At 42.3% G+C, this 17,800-nt stretch overlaps 1 protein-coding gene across 1 annotated transcript; it reads left to right on the top strand.

Annotated features, from left to right (window-relative positions):
• Positions 1–102: 102 nt before the first annotated feature.
• LOC124254319 (lysosomal protective protein-like) lies at positions 103–16,678 on the top strand. Its single transcript, XM_046688242.1, has 14 exons — positions 103–205; positions 1,883–2,090; positions 5,554–5,668; positions 6,236–6,293; positions 8,077–8,156; positions 8,436–8,591; positions 9,712–9,803; positions 11,694–11,790; positions 12,232–12,405; positions 13,620–13,762; positions 14,429–14,504; positions 14,837–14,923; positions 15,342–15,446; positions 16,356–16,678. The coding sequence occupies exons 2-14, from the start codon at positions 1,930–1,932 to the stop codon at positions 16,437–16,439; spliced, it is 1,428 nt and encodes a 475-aa protein (XP_046544198.1). The 5' UTR covers positions 103–205; positions 1,883–1,929; the 3' UTR covers positions 16,440–16,678.
• The last annotated feature ends 1,122 nt before the right edge of the window (positions 16,679–17,800 follow it).

Below are 17,800 nucleotides of genomic sequence, written 5' to 3' on the forward strand. Positions count from 1 at the left end.
AACACGGTGTCCGGTATCGGTGTCCAGTAAGTGGGTCTCTATCAGAAGTGACGTATGCGTGTTCTGTCGGTGTTAAGATGTAGTTCGATATTCAGGTCACCAGAAGACGCGGAGACAGAGACCTGGAGATAGAGACCTGGAGATAGTCCTGTGATAGTCATGTGATGTATGTAAGATGTATCACTTGACCTGAGGGACGCAGCAGGTAGGTATTATGTTTAATCCACTCTTCCCAGTCATCAAAACCCGTTACCCACACCCAGAGTCGCCTGACTTGTATATGTTAATACATGTATACGCTACAGTCTTGCTGTGTGAACGTTGACCCATCCCTCTCTCTCTGGTGTTAAATGTATGATATTGATACCAACACTGAATGTTATGCGAGTGCATATTTGATCTTGACTAAAGATCGTGAAGCATGGACAGTGGGTCGTGGCAACTTGGAATCCTGGGTCCCATAGAAACTATAAAGATAGTATGCTGAGAAAGTTCCCGTTTTGTACAACATCATATAAACTATAGGGCAAATTACAGTATACACACTTTTGATAGGGCCTAAAATGATACAAGAAATCGGCGTCCGATGATGAAGTGTCTGATGCGGGTAGTTGGTTAATGTATTTTGTCAGTTTCATTGTCCGTCAGTGTGAAGCTTAAGGCACCTTTTCAATCACTGAAGTGATGTTAGAGACGTGTACGAATATGATACTAGAGCTAATACATACACCCATTCCGCCACCCCTCCCATCCTCAATCTAATGTATTGTAGGCTATGATTAGCAGGCATTCTTTTTGCGATGACATTCATCAAAAAAAGGAACATATCTAAATTTAACAGCAAACCATTTTTCAGCAAGAAGTATGTATAGCGCACATGTGTGATGCAAGTGTTCTGGCTCATTTGCATTCTTATGTGTTCGTCGCCCATTTCTGAGTGTCCCGTGCCGTGATGTTGCTGGAATTATTATCTTAGTAAAAGCGGCGTTTTGAAACCAAACTCAGTCAGATCTCGAACTCACACCCTCAGAGTCAGGCACATATTTAAACTTAACAGCAAACCATTTTTCAGCAAGTATGTATAGTGCAAATGTGTGATGCGTGTTAAAAAATTTGTACTCATTTGCATTCTTAATGCCAAATTAACATCGTTACATTTGAACTTCACCTGAGTGGTGTAACGTATAGACAACGCAATCCATCAATTTGCAATAGAGCAGCAAAATGTCGATGTTAGACCGCTCACCATTCTGCGTTGACCAGAACGTTTTATATCACCTTCGCCCATACCATGAATTACAAAGAACCAGCTAACGCAGTGTAATGCCATGTAATGTATTGAACGGTCTGCCATTTATGCTGGAAAGCGATAGTCGCAGTCTTTTGTCCTTGTGAACATCCCAAAGGAATTGACATACATTTTAGGAGGACATCTCGTAAAGCAGAAGTCCACTACCCGCAACTGCCTGTAATGTCCTGCTATACCGTAGGCCCACGTCCAAATATAGCCGGTCTTACACTTTCACACAATCTTAACATGGCGTGGCTCGTACGTCATCCAATACGAATATGTATGGGTAACACACAAGTGATCAAGTGATGTACTCATAATTGATTGAAGCGACCGTTAAATACCAGTTTCTGAATGGGGAAGGCTAACATCTTCTCTATAACAGTGAGAGCGACGTAATAAAGAAGTTGTTCATCTGTATATTGTTATCCTTCCTTACTGCTCCAACTTCTAAATGCCTCTCAAAGAAGTTATCAGTTTCTGGATGGTCCACACGGAATACTTGACTGATCTTCACCTGTGCCATTCAAACTGTGATTGATATCTGAAACTTTGTATGTCTATCTGATTTGTCTTTCCATCAAATATGAGACACTTACAGGTATACCCGTCAACAATCAGTCGAGCGTCCGGACATCATGACCTCCTGGCTATTGGTCCTCGCTGTCCTCGCCCTGGGTGCACGCGCAGCTGTACCAGAGGACGAGATCACAGAGTTGCCCGGATTGAGTCGACTCCCCAGCTGGAAGCAGTACTCTGGCTTTCTGAAGGCCTCGGGAACCAGGAAGCTGCACTACTGGTGAGAACACCCGGTGGAAATATATATTGATGTGAAAACACCTGGTGGTAATAAACGTTACTGTAAGAACACCTGGTGGTAACAAATGTTGCTGTGAGAACACCTGATGGTAACACATGTTGCTGTGAGAACACCTGGTGGTAATAAACGTTGCTGTGAGAACACCTGTGGTAATAAACGTTGCTGTGAGAACACCTGGTGGTAACAAATGTTGCTGTGAGAACACCTGGTGGTAACAAATGTTGCTGTGAGAACACACCTGGTGGTAATAACTGTTGCTGTGAGCACACCCGGTGGTAAAAAATGTTGCTGATAACACCCGGTGGTAACAAATAATGGTGGTTTGAGAACACCTGGTGGTAATAAATGGTGCTGTGGAGAACACCCGGTGGTAATAAATGTGTTGTGAGGCACACCTGGTGGTAGTAAATGTTGCTGTGAGAACACCTGGTGGTAATAAATGGTGTGTGAGCACACCTGGTGGTAATAAATATTGCTGTGAGAACACCTGAGGGTGGTAAATATGGTGCTGTGAGAACACCTGGTGGTAACACATGGTGCTGTGGAGAACACCTGGTGGTAATAATGTTGCTGTGAGAACACCTGGTGGTAATAATGGTGTTGTGAGAACACCTGGTGGTAATAATGTTGCTGTGAGAACACCTGGTGGTAATGATGGTGCTGTGAGAACACCTGGTGGTAATGATGGTGCTGTGAGCACACCTGGTGGTAATAATGGTGCTGTGAGCACACCTGGTGGTAATAATGGTGCTGTGAGCACACCTGGTGGTAATGATGGTGTTGTGAGAGCACCTGGTGGTAATAATGGTGCTGTAATACCTGGTGTTGCTGTGAGAACACCTGGTGGTAATAATGTTGCTGTGAGCACACCTGGTGGTAGTAAATATTGCTGTGAGAGCACCTGGTGGTAATAATGTTGCTGTTGTGAGCACACCGGTGGTAATAATGGTTGCTGTGAGCACACCTGGTGGTAATAATGGTGCTGTGAGCACACCTGGTGGTAATAATGGTGCTGTGAGAACACCTGGTGGTAATAATGGTGCTGTGAGAACACCTGGTGGTAATAATGTTGCTGTGAGAACACCTGGTGGTAATAATGGTGCTGTGAGAACACCTGGTGGTAATAATGTTGCTGTGAGAACACCTGGTGGTAATAATGTTGCTGTGAGCACACCTGGTGGTAATAATGGTGTTGTGAGAACACCTGGTGGTAATAATGGTGTTGTGAGAACACCTGGTGGTAATAATGGTGCTGTGAGAACACCTGGTGGTAATAATGTTGCTGTGAGAACACCCGGTGGTAATAATGTTGCTGGTGAGTAAATATTGCTATGCACCTGGTGGTAATAATGTTGTGAGCACACACGTGAGTAAAATATTGCTGTGACACCTGGTGGTAATAATGGTGCTGCTGTGAGAACACCCTGGTGGTAATAATGGTGCTGTGAGAACACCTGGTGGTAATAATGTTGTTGTGAGCACCTGGTGGTAGTAAATGTTGCTATGAGAGCACCTGGTGGTAATAATGTTGTTGTGAGAATACCTGGTGGTAAATAATGGTGTTCGGAACATCCTGGTGGTAATAATGTTGCTGTGAGAATACCTGGTGGTAACAAAAACACACAACAAATGTTGTTGGCAACACCGAAAAGCCCTGTTGAAAATACCAAGTAGCAAGTAGGGCTCTCACAGGTCAAAATTTGGGACTCGAGTACTCGAAGGTACTGTCAGACCGACTGGACCCGAGTACCCGACAATTTGATGCTTATCTGAAACCAACGTTCAAGGTATACACGTAGCTGTTGTTGGAATACCAAATGTATATGAGTCTCAAAACGCGTTCTGAATAAAGCAATTGATGTTCAATGTCAATAGAAGTATCTATTACCTTTCTATTATTGCAAACAGAATGTGAAGGCAACGTAAGTGTCACTGTGACCCAGTTCTACGCGATCAATTATGTGATTAATATTCATGAGCTGGGCCGGTGATACTTTACTACGCCTGTAAATGTTGTAATATGATTGGATGTGTCCGGGAAAAGAAACCAATCAATGTACTACTCTTTTCTTTTGGTTTTAAGTTTGACTGCGCTTTCAAGATTATCTAATATTAATATGTCGTTGCAGTTATGACATATCAGCAACTTTTAAACATTCACCTAGACGATAAGTCACATAATCAATTAACCTTAATCACGGTTAAAATGCGGCAAAACACGTTCCAAAGCTGGAAGATACATAGAAGATACAAAGCATTCATTGATTGGTGCTGCATTAGATACTAGTATCTTGTAAAGATGGATCGACTATGGAACTTAAAGAATATGTAAAACAGGATTGATGTTTATTTGAGATTTCTTATAGTGAAAGAGTTTTGGTTTCAAACTAAAGACTAACCATTTATTGAGTAACACTACATTGTATTTCTTTTTCCGAAACTCTGCTGAACGGAGATCACGTGAATGGTATTCATTGTGATTAAACTTTCACCTAGTAAGCATATAGGTCTCCAAGTGTGAATGTTATTTTGAATGCGTATGTATGTGTTGATTGTTGCTGAATATGCACCTGCTGGAAATACACTGGATAAGAACGACTGAATATCTATGTAGAAAACAAGTTGTTCAAACATAGGTATAGTGGGCAGTGACAGTGACACAGCGGTGAGTAATACGCTTGTCCACGCGTCCGTAGTTAGGGCAACGGCAGGTACTGTTTTGGTACTGATATTTTGTTCTCCCTTGCAAACTTCATACGTAATTATGAGGTAGTTGTGAATTGTCGCAGGTACATGGGACCTGGGTAATTTGGGTTCAATGGTTCACAGAAAGCCCTGAAACCTCCCTTTAAGAAGACTTAATGGTCGCATATCCTTAACGCGCATAAGCATTGCTTTTTGCGTAATACCTTCATGCCATTTCCGCACTGTCAACAGGCTTGCGACTTTTGCTGTCAAACTTACCAAACTGCCCCAGCGTTGCTTGTTGAGCTGGTTTACAGTGCTTATTGTGGGTGCTTACAGGACAAATGCTTGCGCAACTAAGGGAAACGCCACAAAGACGGCATTTCGTATTTTGGCCACTAAATCAAGATAAAAATGCGTCCAGACATTGGATTTTTTCTCACGATCATCCATCTTGATTGCATGAGATGTTTAGAGGTATCTCCCCTGCGAGTCCTCGAGTCCAATCAATTGGACTCGAGTCCTGCTTTACCCGACTCGGCCCCGAGTACCCGAGTACTCGTGAGAGCCCTAGAAGCAAGGAAAAAACTGTTGTTTGGAACGCCTCCTAGTATTCAGTGATTTCAGAGTGTATCTGCCTAATGTGACCCAAAATATAACAAATTGTAACGTGGTACGGCTACATCACTTTTGATAACTACCTTCCTCGTTTTCCAACCATTAGAAATGAAACCCTTAATCAATTAATGTCCTCTAGGTTTGTTGAGTCTCAGAGTTCCACACCGAAGACGGACCCTGTTGTTCTGTGGCTGAATGGAGGACCCGGATGTAGCTCCCTACTGGGACTCCTCACAGAGAATGGGCCGTTCAGGGTGAGTCTCTAGTGTGAGTTGGTAGATACCGGGACATTGCTCTTATAATTTCAGTAATGCTTAGAGGGCGCCGCCATAAACTTTACGGGCGTTGAACAGCAAAAGCAAGAAAGTAAGGGACCGTTCATAATTTATGGCTGGGTTAGGGGTGGGGTGATTGGGGGTGATGATGATGATGATGATGATTTTAAGGGGGGTCACCCATTTTGTTCTAGGGAGGTAGGTGGGGTCATCAATTTTGTACATAAAAATATTTAAAATTTATGCTTTAAAAATATGGAAAGGGGGAGGGTGTGTGTCATTGACTTGTACATGACATGCAGGGGTCACTTACTTAAATTCGTGCATACATTTTAGAGGGGGGGTAATTCACATTGTACATGCTTCTCCATAAAATCATCATCACCACAAAGTGATCAAATGACGTAATTTCTAAGTCAAATGCATCAAACAAACTTATACAAAGGAGTCTTCGTAATTTTTCTGGTTTCACACTCATTGCAACTATCACTTCATGTCAAACAATTTATGCTGAATGTGTTCGATCCTCTCTTTGTTACCTGACAGATAGCCTCAGACGGGGTGACGGTGCAGTACAACCCTCATAGCTGGAGTAAGGTGAGTACACTGTATGGGGCAGGCATGAGTGATGAGTGCGTGCGTGCGTGTGTGTGTGTGTGTGTGTTGGGCATGAGTGTGAGTGCGTGCGTGCCTTTCTGCGTCAGCTTATTGTGAGAAAGGACCGGAAGTGAGGCAGTTCCCAAATCTGTACAACTTGTGAAACCCCTGGTTTAATCAATCAATCAATCAACTTTATTTACAGCATGACTAGCATTGTCAAATTCAACGTACATGTATTTCTGTTTTGTGCATGGCCTGTATATACTGAGTCAAAAGAAAACTTCACAAAATGTAATTTGAAAAATAATGAATAATTTTTCTCTGATGATACATCTATGTATCCGAAATGGGATCTATCTTTCGACTCTAGAAAAACGTTAGCAAAACCCACTCAAACCCATCCATTCGTCGTGCAAATGACGTTGAGTGCCAAATCAGGTTTTGCACGTGCAGTCGATCACGTGATCTTCGCATCGAAGTTTTCTTCATATGCACGTGTTTGCATTGGCCTCAAGAATTGAAAAACACTTTTAAACCACAGTTCTAACGGTACTTGAAATGCCACGATTGTCAAATGTGCAACGTGAACGTGCCGTTGGCATGTTGCAAGCAGGAAGATCAGTTATTGACGTCGCAAGAGCAATGGGATGCAGCCGTCGTACTGTGTATGACTTGCGAGGTCGTCTACAACAAACTGGCACCACTTCTGATCGCCCAAGGTCGGGTCGTCCACGTGTGACGTCACGAGCAGAAGACCGTCAAATCGTCCTACGTCACCTACGTGACAGATTTCTGCCGGCTACACGAACCAGGGCTGAGATGTTTAGAGGTCGACTGTCCTCACAGACCATTCGAAATCGGTTGCGGGCTGCCAATCTCCATTCTCGACGTCCATATCGTGGGCCAATATTGACGCCGTTTCATCAACGTCAACGTCTGCTGTGGGCCCAACGTCACCTCCGATGGACCCAGAGACTGGAATCGAGTCGTCTTTAGCGATGAATCCAGGTTTACCCTCAGATTCGCGGACGGCAGGCATAGAGTCTGGAGACGACGTCGTGAACGGTATGCCCAATGTTGTGTACAGGAAGTCGACAGATTCGGGGGCGGAAGTTGCATGGTGTGGGGTGCTTTCTGTGGGAACAACCGTTCCCGACTTCTGGTCATCCGTGGAAACCTCACAGCTGCTGCTTACCGCGACCAGGTGCTCACCCCTGAACTCGTTCCTTTCATGGCGGCTCATGGCCCAGGTCTACAGTTCCAGCATGATAATGCTCGGCCGCATACCGCGATGTTGACACGAAATTTCCTTCAAAACGCTGGAATCAACGTCATGGACTGGCCATCGAGGTCCCCTGACCTTAATCAATAGAGCACGTTTGGGATGCACTTGGGAGAAGGCTTCGTGGTCTTAGGAACCAACCTCAGAATTTGCAGGAACTTGGCGCTGCCTTGCAAAAGCAATGGCGCAGAATCCCCAACCACGTGTTCACAAGCATCAGGCAGTCGATGAGGAGACGGTGTTTGGCAGTGGTGAATGCGCGGGGCGGCCATACACGATATTGAACTGAGAAATTTCGCATTTTATTCTTGTGACTTGACATTCTGTATACCCATGTTTTGGAACGGCGGTGTAGCCTAATGGAACTGATTATGGCACTGTCGGTGTATCGAGTACATCACACACAGATCTCAGCAATGAAATAATAACAATTTAACCATCTTACCATCTCTTGTTCTTTTATAGTGCCCTGAAGAAAGAATGTGAAGTTTCTTTTTGACTCAGTACATGTTGTTTCTCGAGGCCCCTGCAGGTGTTGGGTTCTCCTACAGTGACGACAGAAACTACACCACGAATGACGATGAGGTGACCGTCTTGGAAACACTACATCCATACTGCACGTCTGAAATATACTGCATCTCTCGTTGATCATTTGCATACACATTTATCATAAAGAAAAGCTCAGCTGAATTTTCCTATTTAGAGGTTGACATGCGCTACCACTTAGGTACCACTGCTATTTTTACCCTTGAAATATATCGGCTGTTTTTAAATTTCTTGTTGCCTGTTATGTCAGATATATTGACTGTAGATTTGTCATACTGCTTCAACTGTGTCGGTAACATTTAATATATACTTTTTTAGGTAGCCCAAAACAACTTCCTAGCGTTAAAGGATTTCTTCATGAAGTACCCCGAATACAAGACCAACGATTTCTACATCACCGGGGAGAGCTACGGAGGCATCTACGTACCGACACTCAGCGCACTCGTCGTCGACGACCGCGACATCAACTTTAAGGTAAGTCTGTAGTTCGAGGATTCGTAAAGATTAACAAGTTAAACAGTCACATCGTTAAGATAATATAAAACAATCACATTAGTACGAATTACAATAACGGCATTGCTGAAATATATAGTCCACATATATAGTGGTGTAGTTGATAGAGTGTCTGCCGGACAGCGGGAGATCAGAGTTTGGATTCCCTCGTACCAAAAAACTTTAGAAGATATAACCTGTTGTTTTCCTGCCTAGCACTCTCCATGTAATGAAGTAAGCCATATGCTTGAATGTAGCTAAGTAATTTAAACCACGACTTCCGGTTTCCGGGTAGGATTGACCCCCGCAAACTATGTTGGTAATAAGAGGGGACGAAATTGCTCGGGCATGGTGACTTGCTTGATTGTATACCCAAAGGGAATTGACCGTTGCGCACAATAACCATCACTGGATGTTCTGGTCAAGATTCGATTATCTAAGAACTGGCAACAGGAAGAAGGAACATGGAGTTTGGCGTTAAACAACAAACAAATACAGCTACAGCTCCTGTAACCGGAACAGTCATTATTGCTAGTAACTATGGTAACGCTTACATTGCTTCTCACTAGTGGTGTCCCGATTAATTGAAATAATCGAAGATTGGTCGCAGTGATCAAACGACCAAGCAATCGATCACAATTTCTCATAATCGAACATAAACGATTTTGGAACTACTGTTTAAGTCTTTGAAAAACTTGACAATGGAACATATCTTAGAAGTTGTCAGGGCCTGAAAACGTGTTTAATTCTTAGAAAACTCACTTCACTAATTGAAAAGCCATGACTGAATGTTTCTCTGAGACTCAAGGAAGTTTATGTTCATGATATATTAGTCATCACTTTATAGTAGCAAGTTGCAATCATGTTATACATATCTGCAATAACAACCTGGATAGGAAAATCTGAAAAATTACGCTAACCAATTTTTTTCGATGATTGTTCGTTGGTTAAGAAGCAATCATCAATTGTGAGATTTCAACCAATTCCCAACACTACTTCTCACTCACTATTATGATAGCAACAACCGCTGTTCCTTGCCATATCTGTCAGAATGCCGCAGCTACAACAATGTCGTTAATGCTGCTTCCGATAATCCTTTCAGGGGTTTGCAGTTGGCAATGGCGTCACTGACGGCAGCATGCTTGACAACTCTATCATCTACTTCGCCTACTACCATGGCATCACCGGTGATATGTACGTATTCAGCATTTGTATTAAACCTGGAAGACGCGTGTCAACTGCCAGACACCAGGGTCCCGTTCCACAAAAACGATCGCAGCGCAACGTATGTCGGAAGTCTATGTTAAAGTATACGAGTTACAAGGGCTAACGGTAGCTTTGTGAAACGGGGACTAGACTTAGTGACCTCTCCCTTATGGCATCTCGTTTGTTATGTTACATGTCTAGTGACATACCAGTCAACATGACGTTCCACAGCAAATGTTCATCTTCCAGCTTGTTTGGTAATGTGAAAATGTTTTGTAACACTGATTTAACGCGATATGCGCATGACATAGTGATGACAGCAGGTGTTCGCAAAAAATGGATAAGCTTATCCTGACCTACCAACGGCGCCCATCATAAACACATGCAAAGAAAAGTCGCGTTCACCTTGAAAACATCGCACCTTTCTCAGGTGAAAACAGGGAATTGCATTGGACATCATTTTGTGTTTTGTCGCCTGAATCTAAATAGGTCCGAATAGGAACCAGATGCGGCGATCTCACTTGCCTCCTTTCTATCTAGCTGAGGTGAATAAATCAGTGGACTGGAATCGGATATTTGACTGTAAGCGAAGGATATCAGATAATATAAACCTAAAGCTTAAGTTATATCTGTCAAAGTTCACCCTTTTTTCTCCTTGCCGTTCTGATCAGAAAGTCAGCGTCTTATTCGTAAAGATGTAAGTCAGCAAATAGGGTATCTGAGGGATGTGTACCTCTTTCCCGAATGTTTTACCCCAGTATGTTCAATGATATTAACAATTAGGAAGACCAGCATGCCGCATTCTGTCTCTTCAGATGGCATTTGCTTTCAGTTTTGATCAATGGTTCTCAACCTCTGAATATTAGATATGTAACTATTAGTTAGAAATGACATTCAGAGCAAGAAATGAAGGTGTCCTTTACGTTTGCCAATGTTGAAAATCCACATGCTTTGACATTATAGAATTATTGAGACTGCAAAACAAATCCTGGCATTTCTTAAGCATCTATATGGTATTGCTCTTTCTCTAATACTATTTGTGAATATAGAGAAAGTCCTATGTTGATTGTATTTAAGGATTATGGTATATCATTGAGACATCATTTACTGGACCGGTCAGTGTGTTCCTGTTTGTAGGATTTTTTTTTTCTTTCATGTTTTTATTCCCAGAATTATGTTTACAGACTTTACCTCAGTAGTACAGTACAGGTAGCTTCTTAGTATGCAAGTACAGTGTTTCTTTGATCTCATTGTCAAATAACATGCTGTTCACAAATATGTAAGTTTCATTGTACACAAGTACAGTGTTTCCTTTGTCACTCACTCTAACATCATGCTGTTCACAAATATGCAAAAAGGTCAAACTAAGCATGTACGTGAAGTATTACATGTTTACAGACTTTATCTCAGTAGTACAGTACAGTACAGTACAGGTAGCCTCATAGTACATAAATATGTAAAATGGTCAAACTAAGCATGTATATGAAGTGTTATATGTTTACAGATTTTACCTCAGTAGTACAGTACAGTACATGTAGCCTCCTAGTTTGTAGGAATTTTAATGAAGGCGGAATCTTGTACAAACGAGGAACTGACAAAACTTTATGTTTTAAAATCAAGTCAAAAGTGGATTGTACTGATGAATCTTTTCAACAGATTCGCCCTCAGTTAACCGTCGCCGATAATTTAGCCTTGTTAAATTATTATTCTTTGACGAAACAATATGTGAAGTGTTGTTTCCTCATAATGTCATTATTATTTGAGGCCATATATAAAGCATATACATTTCCTGTGACGGTGTAATTGCAGTTTTTTAGTTCTTGGGAGATTTAGATCTCGGTACACCCTCATTAACACAGGTCGTTTCTTGTTCTCTAGCACGTGGAACAACCTGATGACCTACTGCTGTCAGGGCCAGGAAGGTCGGTGCGACTTCAACGCCAAAAGCTCCAATGACACCAACTGCAAGAAAGCGGTAAATGTCATATGTTACTTTTAAACACTACCGGGAAGATCCGGGTAAGAATTGGTCTACAGCAACCCACGCATGTCGTAAGAGGCAACAAACGGACTCGCTGAATTGGTTGACACATGTCACCGTATCCCAACTGCGTAGATCGATGCTCATGAGGATGATCACTGGATTGTCTGGCCCAGCCTCGAATTTTTACAGACCGCATAGTATTTATGTTTGCTGAGTGTGGCGCATTTTATGCTCTCAGATGCAAATTAATATAGTTTCTGTTGTACATAGTTTTGACAAATAGTATATCACAACACTTATTGCTTTCAGCAGGATTGTCAAAAACTTCATCACACATCATAGCTTGTGACATTAAAAACAATTGATGATCGGTGTAAAGGGGAGGTAATTCTGTACGTTGAAGACACAGACACATATTGCTTATCTCCTCAGCTGTTCGAGTCGTACGAAGCACTGTACAGCAGCGGTCTGAACGTCTACAACCTGTACGGAGAGTGCGTGAACACGGCGACAGGACTGACATACGACGCCAGCACAGATACCTACATCTCCTCCAACTTCGGCTGGTTCCTGCCAAACTCACCCCGAGTCCAAGAAGAAATCAGAGTAGGTCTGAGAAAATAGATATTGAGTTTCAAAAACACAATCAAGACGTTGGTTAAAACGGAGTTCATTCAAACACAAGCGGCGTCTTTGAATGAATCTAATAACCAAAGGAAAAACAGAATATGTGAAACAAGTACAATACGATCTAGGACGGTAATCGCCTTAAAGATGAATTGCTAGTTACAGTTGCCAGGAGTTGCGTTCCATGACTTGGTGTGAGGTTGCTAAGCCTGTTCGCCCGCTACACTTAATTATGCAAACACACAGTACTACTCCTGAATTACTCTTCACAACATGAAAATATTGTTCTCTGATTTGTACAAAATTAAAGGATGCACCAGAGAGGATAAAATTCTCAGATGAGTCGAAATGGCAGCCGTGGCAACCGGGAATATATCTAACAGTAAAGTGAACAAGACACAGCTCTACCAATCTGTTATTAGTCTACCTCGAGAGACCTGCTGATAAACTTGTTATTTGGTAGGAAATAAGAGAATATCCAATGGGATTTGAGGATTTTGTGTCACGCGTGGGTGAGTGAGTGTGTTAAGTTTAACGCCTCTTTGAACAGCCTTCCAGTTATATTTTGACGTGTCAGCTGCATGCTGGAGTGAGTGAGTGAGTTTGGCTTTACGCCGCTTTTTGCAATATTCCATCAATATCACGGCGTGGAACTCTTGAAATGGGCTTCACTTATTGTACCCATGTGGGAATTGAACCCGGGTCTTTGGCGTGACGAGCGACGCTTGAACTACTAGGCTACCCAACCGCCCGCTTCATGCTGGTGGAAAGCCCGAAAAGATGCGTGTCCTAGACGTTTACCACTTTGATGAAGCCCACGATTACATTGTTTTGTCGTGACAAAACTAGAAACATAATCGGAGTGAGCAGGGATTCGAACCAGCAATAACAGATTTCTGAGAGCCCGAAGCTCCTCACAGCGAATTTCGACAACTCTGACCATCCATCCCTGAAGGAACGCTGTAGATAGCTGCATGTGATGGCTAAACGGATTAAACTCGATTTATTGTACAAATATGGGGATACTTTGAAATTATGACGTCATGAACACTAGGTATTGTTAAACTGATGCCATATCAACTTACCAATCAGCATCGAGAATATCAATATCGTGCCTCTATCGGAAAATTATCAAACAGATCTTTCTACGTTTGTCTCTAATACTTCTCATTACAATGTTTTATGGTCTGAAGGTTATCAAGACTCTCCCAGCTGAGAAGCTCCGGGTAACACCGCCCTGTCTCAATGAAACAAACATCCTTGTATACCTGAATCAGCCGGAGGTGCGCCGAGCTCTCCATATACCAGACTCTGTCCAACGTTGGGATTCCTGCAGGTAGGTTTTGGAACATCTTATGACCACGGCTGTGTCGGGTGATATTGTGCAACCATGGCGGGGATTCTAGGGTGCTTCCGGTTAAATAGATTTCACATTCTGATTGTGACAATATTCGCTTGGTAGTTCATGAAGTTCTGACCCCCCATCAAAATCCGGCTAAGAATTGGTCTTAATGAGTCCATGCTTTCCATAGAGGCTGATAACGGGATAGGGTGATCGGATTGAACACTTGGTTGATAATGTCATCGTATCCGCTTCAATTTCTGTATGACTGGAGTAAGTGAGTGTTTTACGCCGCTTTAGAACTATTCCAGCAATATATGGGACTTCATACATTGGCTTCACACATTGTACCCATGTTGGGGAATCGAACCCGGGTCTTCGGCGTAACCACTAGGCTACCCCACCGTCCCTGTATAGCTGGCACATTGGTCAGTGCGGCGTTAAAAAACAAACAAACAAATCACATTTATACCCTTTCTGATTGCAATTAACTTTCACTCCTGTTTACATACGCCGATCATGCTAGTTCAATCTATCGATATTGCAACAGAAAGATTGTGTTACACTTACTGATGTTGACTGATTTCACAGAAAAGCAACCTGTAATTTCTGAAAGCACTGAAGGGTTATGAGTTAGTGATGATCTCATCCTTGTTTCAGTGGACCAGTGTCACAGGGATACGTCAGCACCTACAATACGATGAAGGAGAAGTACCTCAAGGTCCTTGACGCAAAGGTTAGCATACATCATACCACATTCTAAGGTTTAGGGGCAGACTCTCCAACGGATTGTGTTGCTGTTTCCAGCAGATTCTTAAGTCGACAGTATTATTGTTAAGAGACAGTATCTATTACTAGTATCTCTCCTGGTGAGAAATTACTTAGTTCCTTTAACTATCGTATTAAAAAATCGTTTCTAATGAGATGAAACTTGAAAGGCTTGGATCGACTAGATTCACCAGTTCTTAATTGGTGACAGATGTTCCATTTCCTATTAACTATTTAATCATAAAATGAATGAACTGTATCGATTTCTTGGTATGTGATAATACGAGGTTGATGTTGCAGAAACGGGTGTTGGTGTACAACGGCGATGTGGACATGGCTTGTAACTTCCTGGGAGACGAATGGTTTGTCGACTCCCTGAAACAGAAGGTAGACTTTTTGTCATAGAATATTTGTATGAATCACTGAGGCAATAAGAGAAATGTGGAGACCAGACTAATGATATTTGTCCGTATAGAATTCTGAATTGTTACATATTTTCCTTCCTTCTAGTTGTATGCGTGCGCGTGTGTGTGTGCGCGCGTTTGTGCTATATTCTAACCGGGAGGTGCGGTTGGGTAGCCTAGGGGTTAAAGCTTTTGCTCGTCACGCCGAAGACCCGGGTTCGATTCCCCACATGGGTACAATGTGTGAAGCCCCTTTCTGGTGGCCCCCGCCGTGATATTGCTGGAATATTGCTAAAAGCGGCGTAAAACTTCACCCACTCACTCAATCTAGGCAGGTATCGATTCGGTGGCTCAGTCAGTTGACCATGCATGTCATCGATGCCTACATCTCCTGTTCACAGAGCGTCCTGGCCCGCAAGCCTTGGTACTACACTGCCGCCGACAAGACGAAACAAGTCGGGGGATTCGCCAGAGGGTTCGAGAATCTCGTGTACGTCACAGTCAGGGTACGTGACGTCATCTTGTCATCAATACAAGGTCTTCAACAATCTTTAGTTTTCATTGATCCACCTATGTCGGCATCTGTAGGTATCATAGATCCACGTCTTAAGGAATTATGGATCCACGTCTCTAGGTGTCATAGGTCCACATCGTTAGTTATCATAGATCCAGGTCCCTAAGAATCATAGACCCATGCCTGAAGTTATCCCAGATTCACTTCCCTTTGTATCCAAGGTCGGCATCAGCGGTTATCTTAGATCCACGTATCAAGGAATAATGGATCCACATATCCGTGTATCACAGGTCCACATCTATAGGTATTAAAGATTCACGTCTGTGGGTACTTATAACACTACATCCCTAGTTATTATCGATCAACGTTACTCGGTATCATAGATCCAGGTCCTTAAGTATCATGGATCCAGGTCCTTAAGTATCATGGATCCAGGTCCTTAAGTATCATGGATCCAGGTCCTTAAGTATCATGGATCCAGGTCCTTAAGTATCATGGATCCAGGTCCTTAGGTGTCATGGATCCCGGTCATTAGGTGTCATGGGTCCAGATATTTAGGTGTCAGAGATCCAGGTCGCTAGGAACCATAAAATGTCGTCTCTCGTTATCATAGATCTGCGCCCCGTGGTGTCTTATATCCACGACTACATATCAGCGATCTCGGCGTGGTTTGGTAGACTGTCAGTCTTACCTGAAGTTATGACGATGCATACAATAAAAACGATCCCTAAAAGTATCATAGGTGCAATAAACCAGCCCCACGTGTTCTCTGGGTCAGTATCATAAATTACATTAATCTTTCCTCGCCGACATGGATAAACAAGAATTTCGAGTAGAAGCACCGACCGATAAAACTGCAACAGGACATATTTTTATTCAATCTTTGACTTTCTATTTCCAGGGTTCCGGCCATATGGTTCCGTCAGATAAACCTGAGCCAGCGCTTGTAATGTTCACCAACTTCATTAAAAACACTCCTTTCTAGAAGAATAAACATTCGGAATTTATCAATTGTACATTGACTTAATACTCACAGATCAATAATTCTTTGTATGCGTTCTTCAGTGTCTTAGCGAGATATGATTCATATGCAGTGACACAGAGGAAACGTATTGCACACCGCTTCAGTATTTAAATAGCAATTTGTAGATTTTAAAGCTAAGTATTGTAGTTTGTTCACATTTTCAAGTTAAGATTGCTGTGTAAATAAACTATTGCTTTACATTTGCGTTTCCATACCTTCTATACTCAGTGATGTTGACAAACACATGGTATTGACAAACAAACAAACACGTGGTATTGACAAACCAACAAACGCGTGGTATTGACAAACCAACAAACACGTGGTATTGACAAACCCACAAACACGTGGTATTGACAAACCAACAAACACGTGGTATTAACAAACCCATAAACACGTATTGACAAACCAACAAACACGTGGTATTGACAAACCAACAAACACGTGGTATTGACAAACCAACAAACACGTCAACAAACACGTGGTATTGACAAACCCAAAACAACCAAGTGGTACTTGACAAATCAACAAACACGTGGTATTAAAAACCAATAAAAACACGTAGTATTGACAAACCAACAAACACGTGGCATTGACAAACCAACAAACACGTGGTATTGACAAATCAACAAACACGTGGTATTGACAAACCAACAACCAAGTGGTACTTGACAAATCAACAAACACGTGGTATTAAAAACCAATAAACCCATAAACACGTGGTATTGACAAAAACACGTGGTATTAACAACAAATTGACAAACCAACAAATACGTGGTATTGACAAACCAACAAACACATGGCATTGACAAACCAACAAACACGTGGTACTGACACACCAACAAACACGTGGTACTGACAAACCAACAAACACGAGGCATTGACAAACCAGCAAACACGTGGTACTGAAAAATTAACAAAAACGTGGTATTGACAAACCCACAAACACGTGGTATTGACAAACCAACAAACACGTGGTATTGACAAACCAACAAACACGTGGTATTGACAAACCAACAAACACGTGGTATTGACAAACCAACAAACACGTGGCATTGACAAACCAACAAACACGTGGTATTGACAAACCAACAAACACGTGGTATCAACAAACCAATAAACACGTAGTATTGACAAACCAACAAACATGGTATTGACAAACCAACAAACACGTGGTACTGACAAATCAACAAACACGTGGTATTAACAAACCAATAAACACGTGGTATTGACAAACCAACAAACACGTGGTACTGACAAACCAACAAACACGTGGTATTGACAAACCCACAAACACATGGTATTGACAAACCAACAAACATGGT

This window comes from Haliotis rubra, unplaced genomic scaffold, assembly GCF_003918875.1.
Source record: "Haliotis rubra isolate DU_JTF1 unplaced genomic scaffold, ASM391887v1 Scf57, whole genome shotgun sequence".
NCBI lineage: Eukaryota > Metazoa > Mollusca > Gastropoda > Lepetellida > Haliotidae > Haliotis > Haliotis rubra.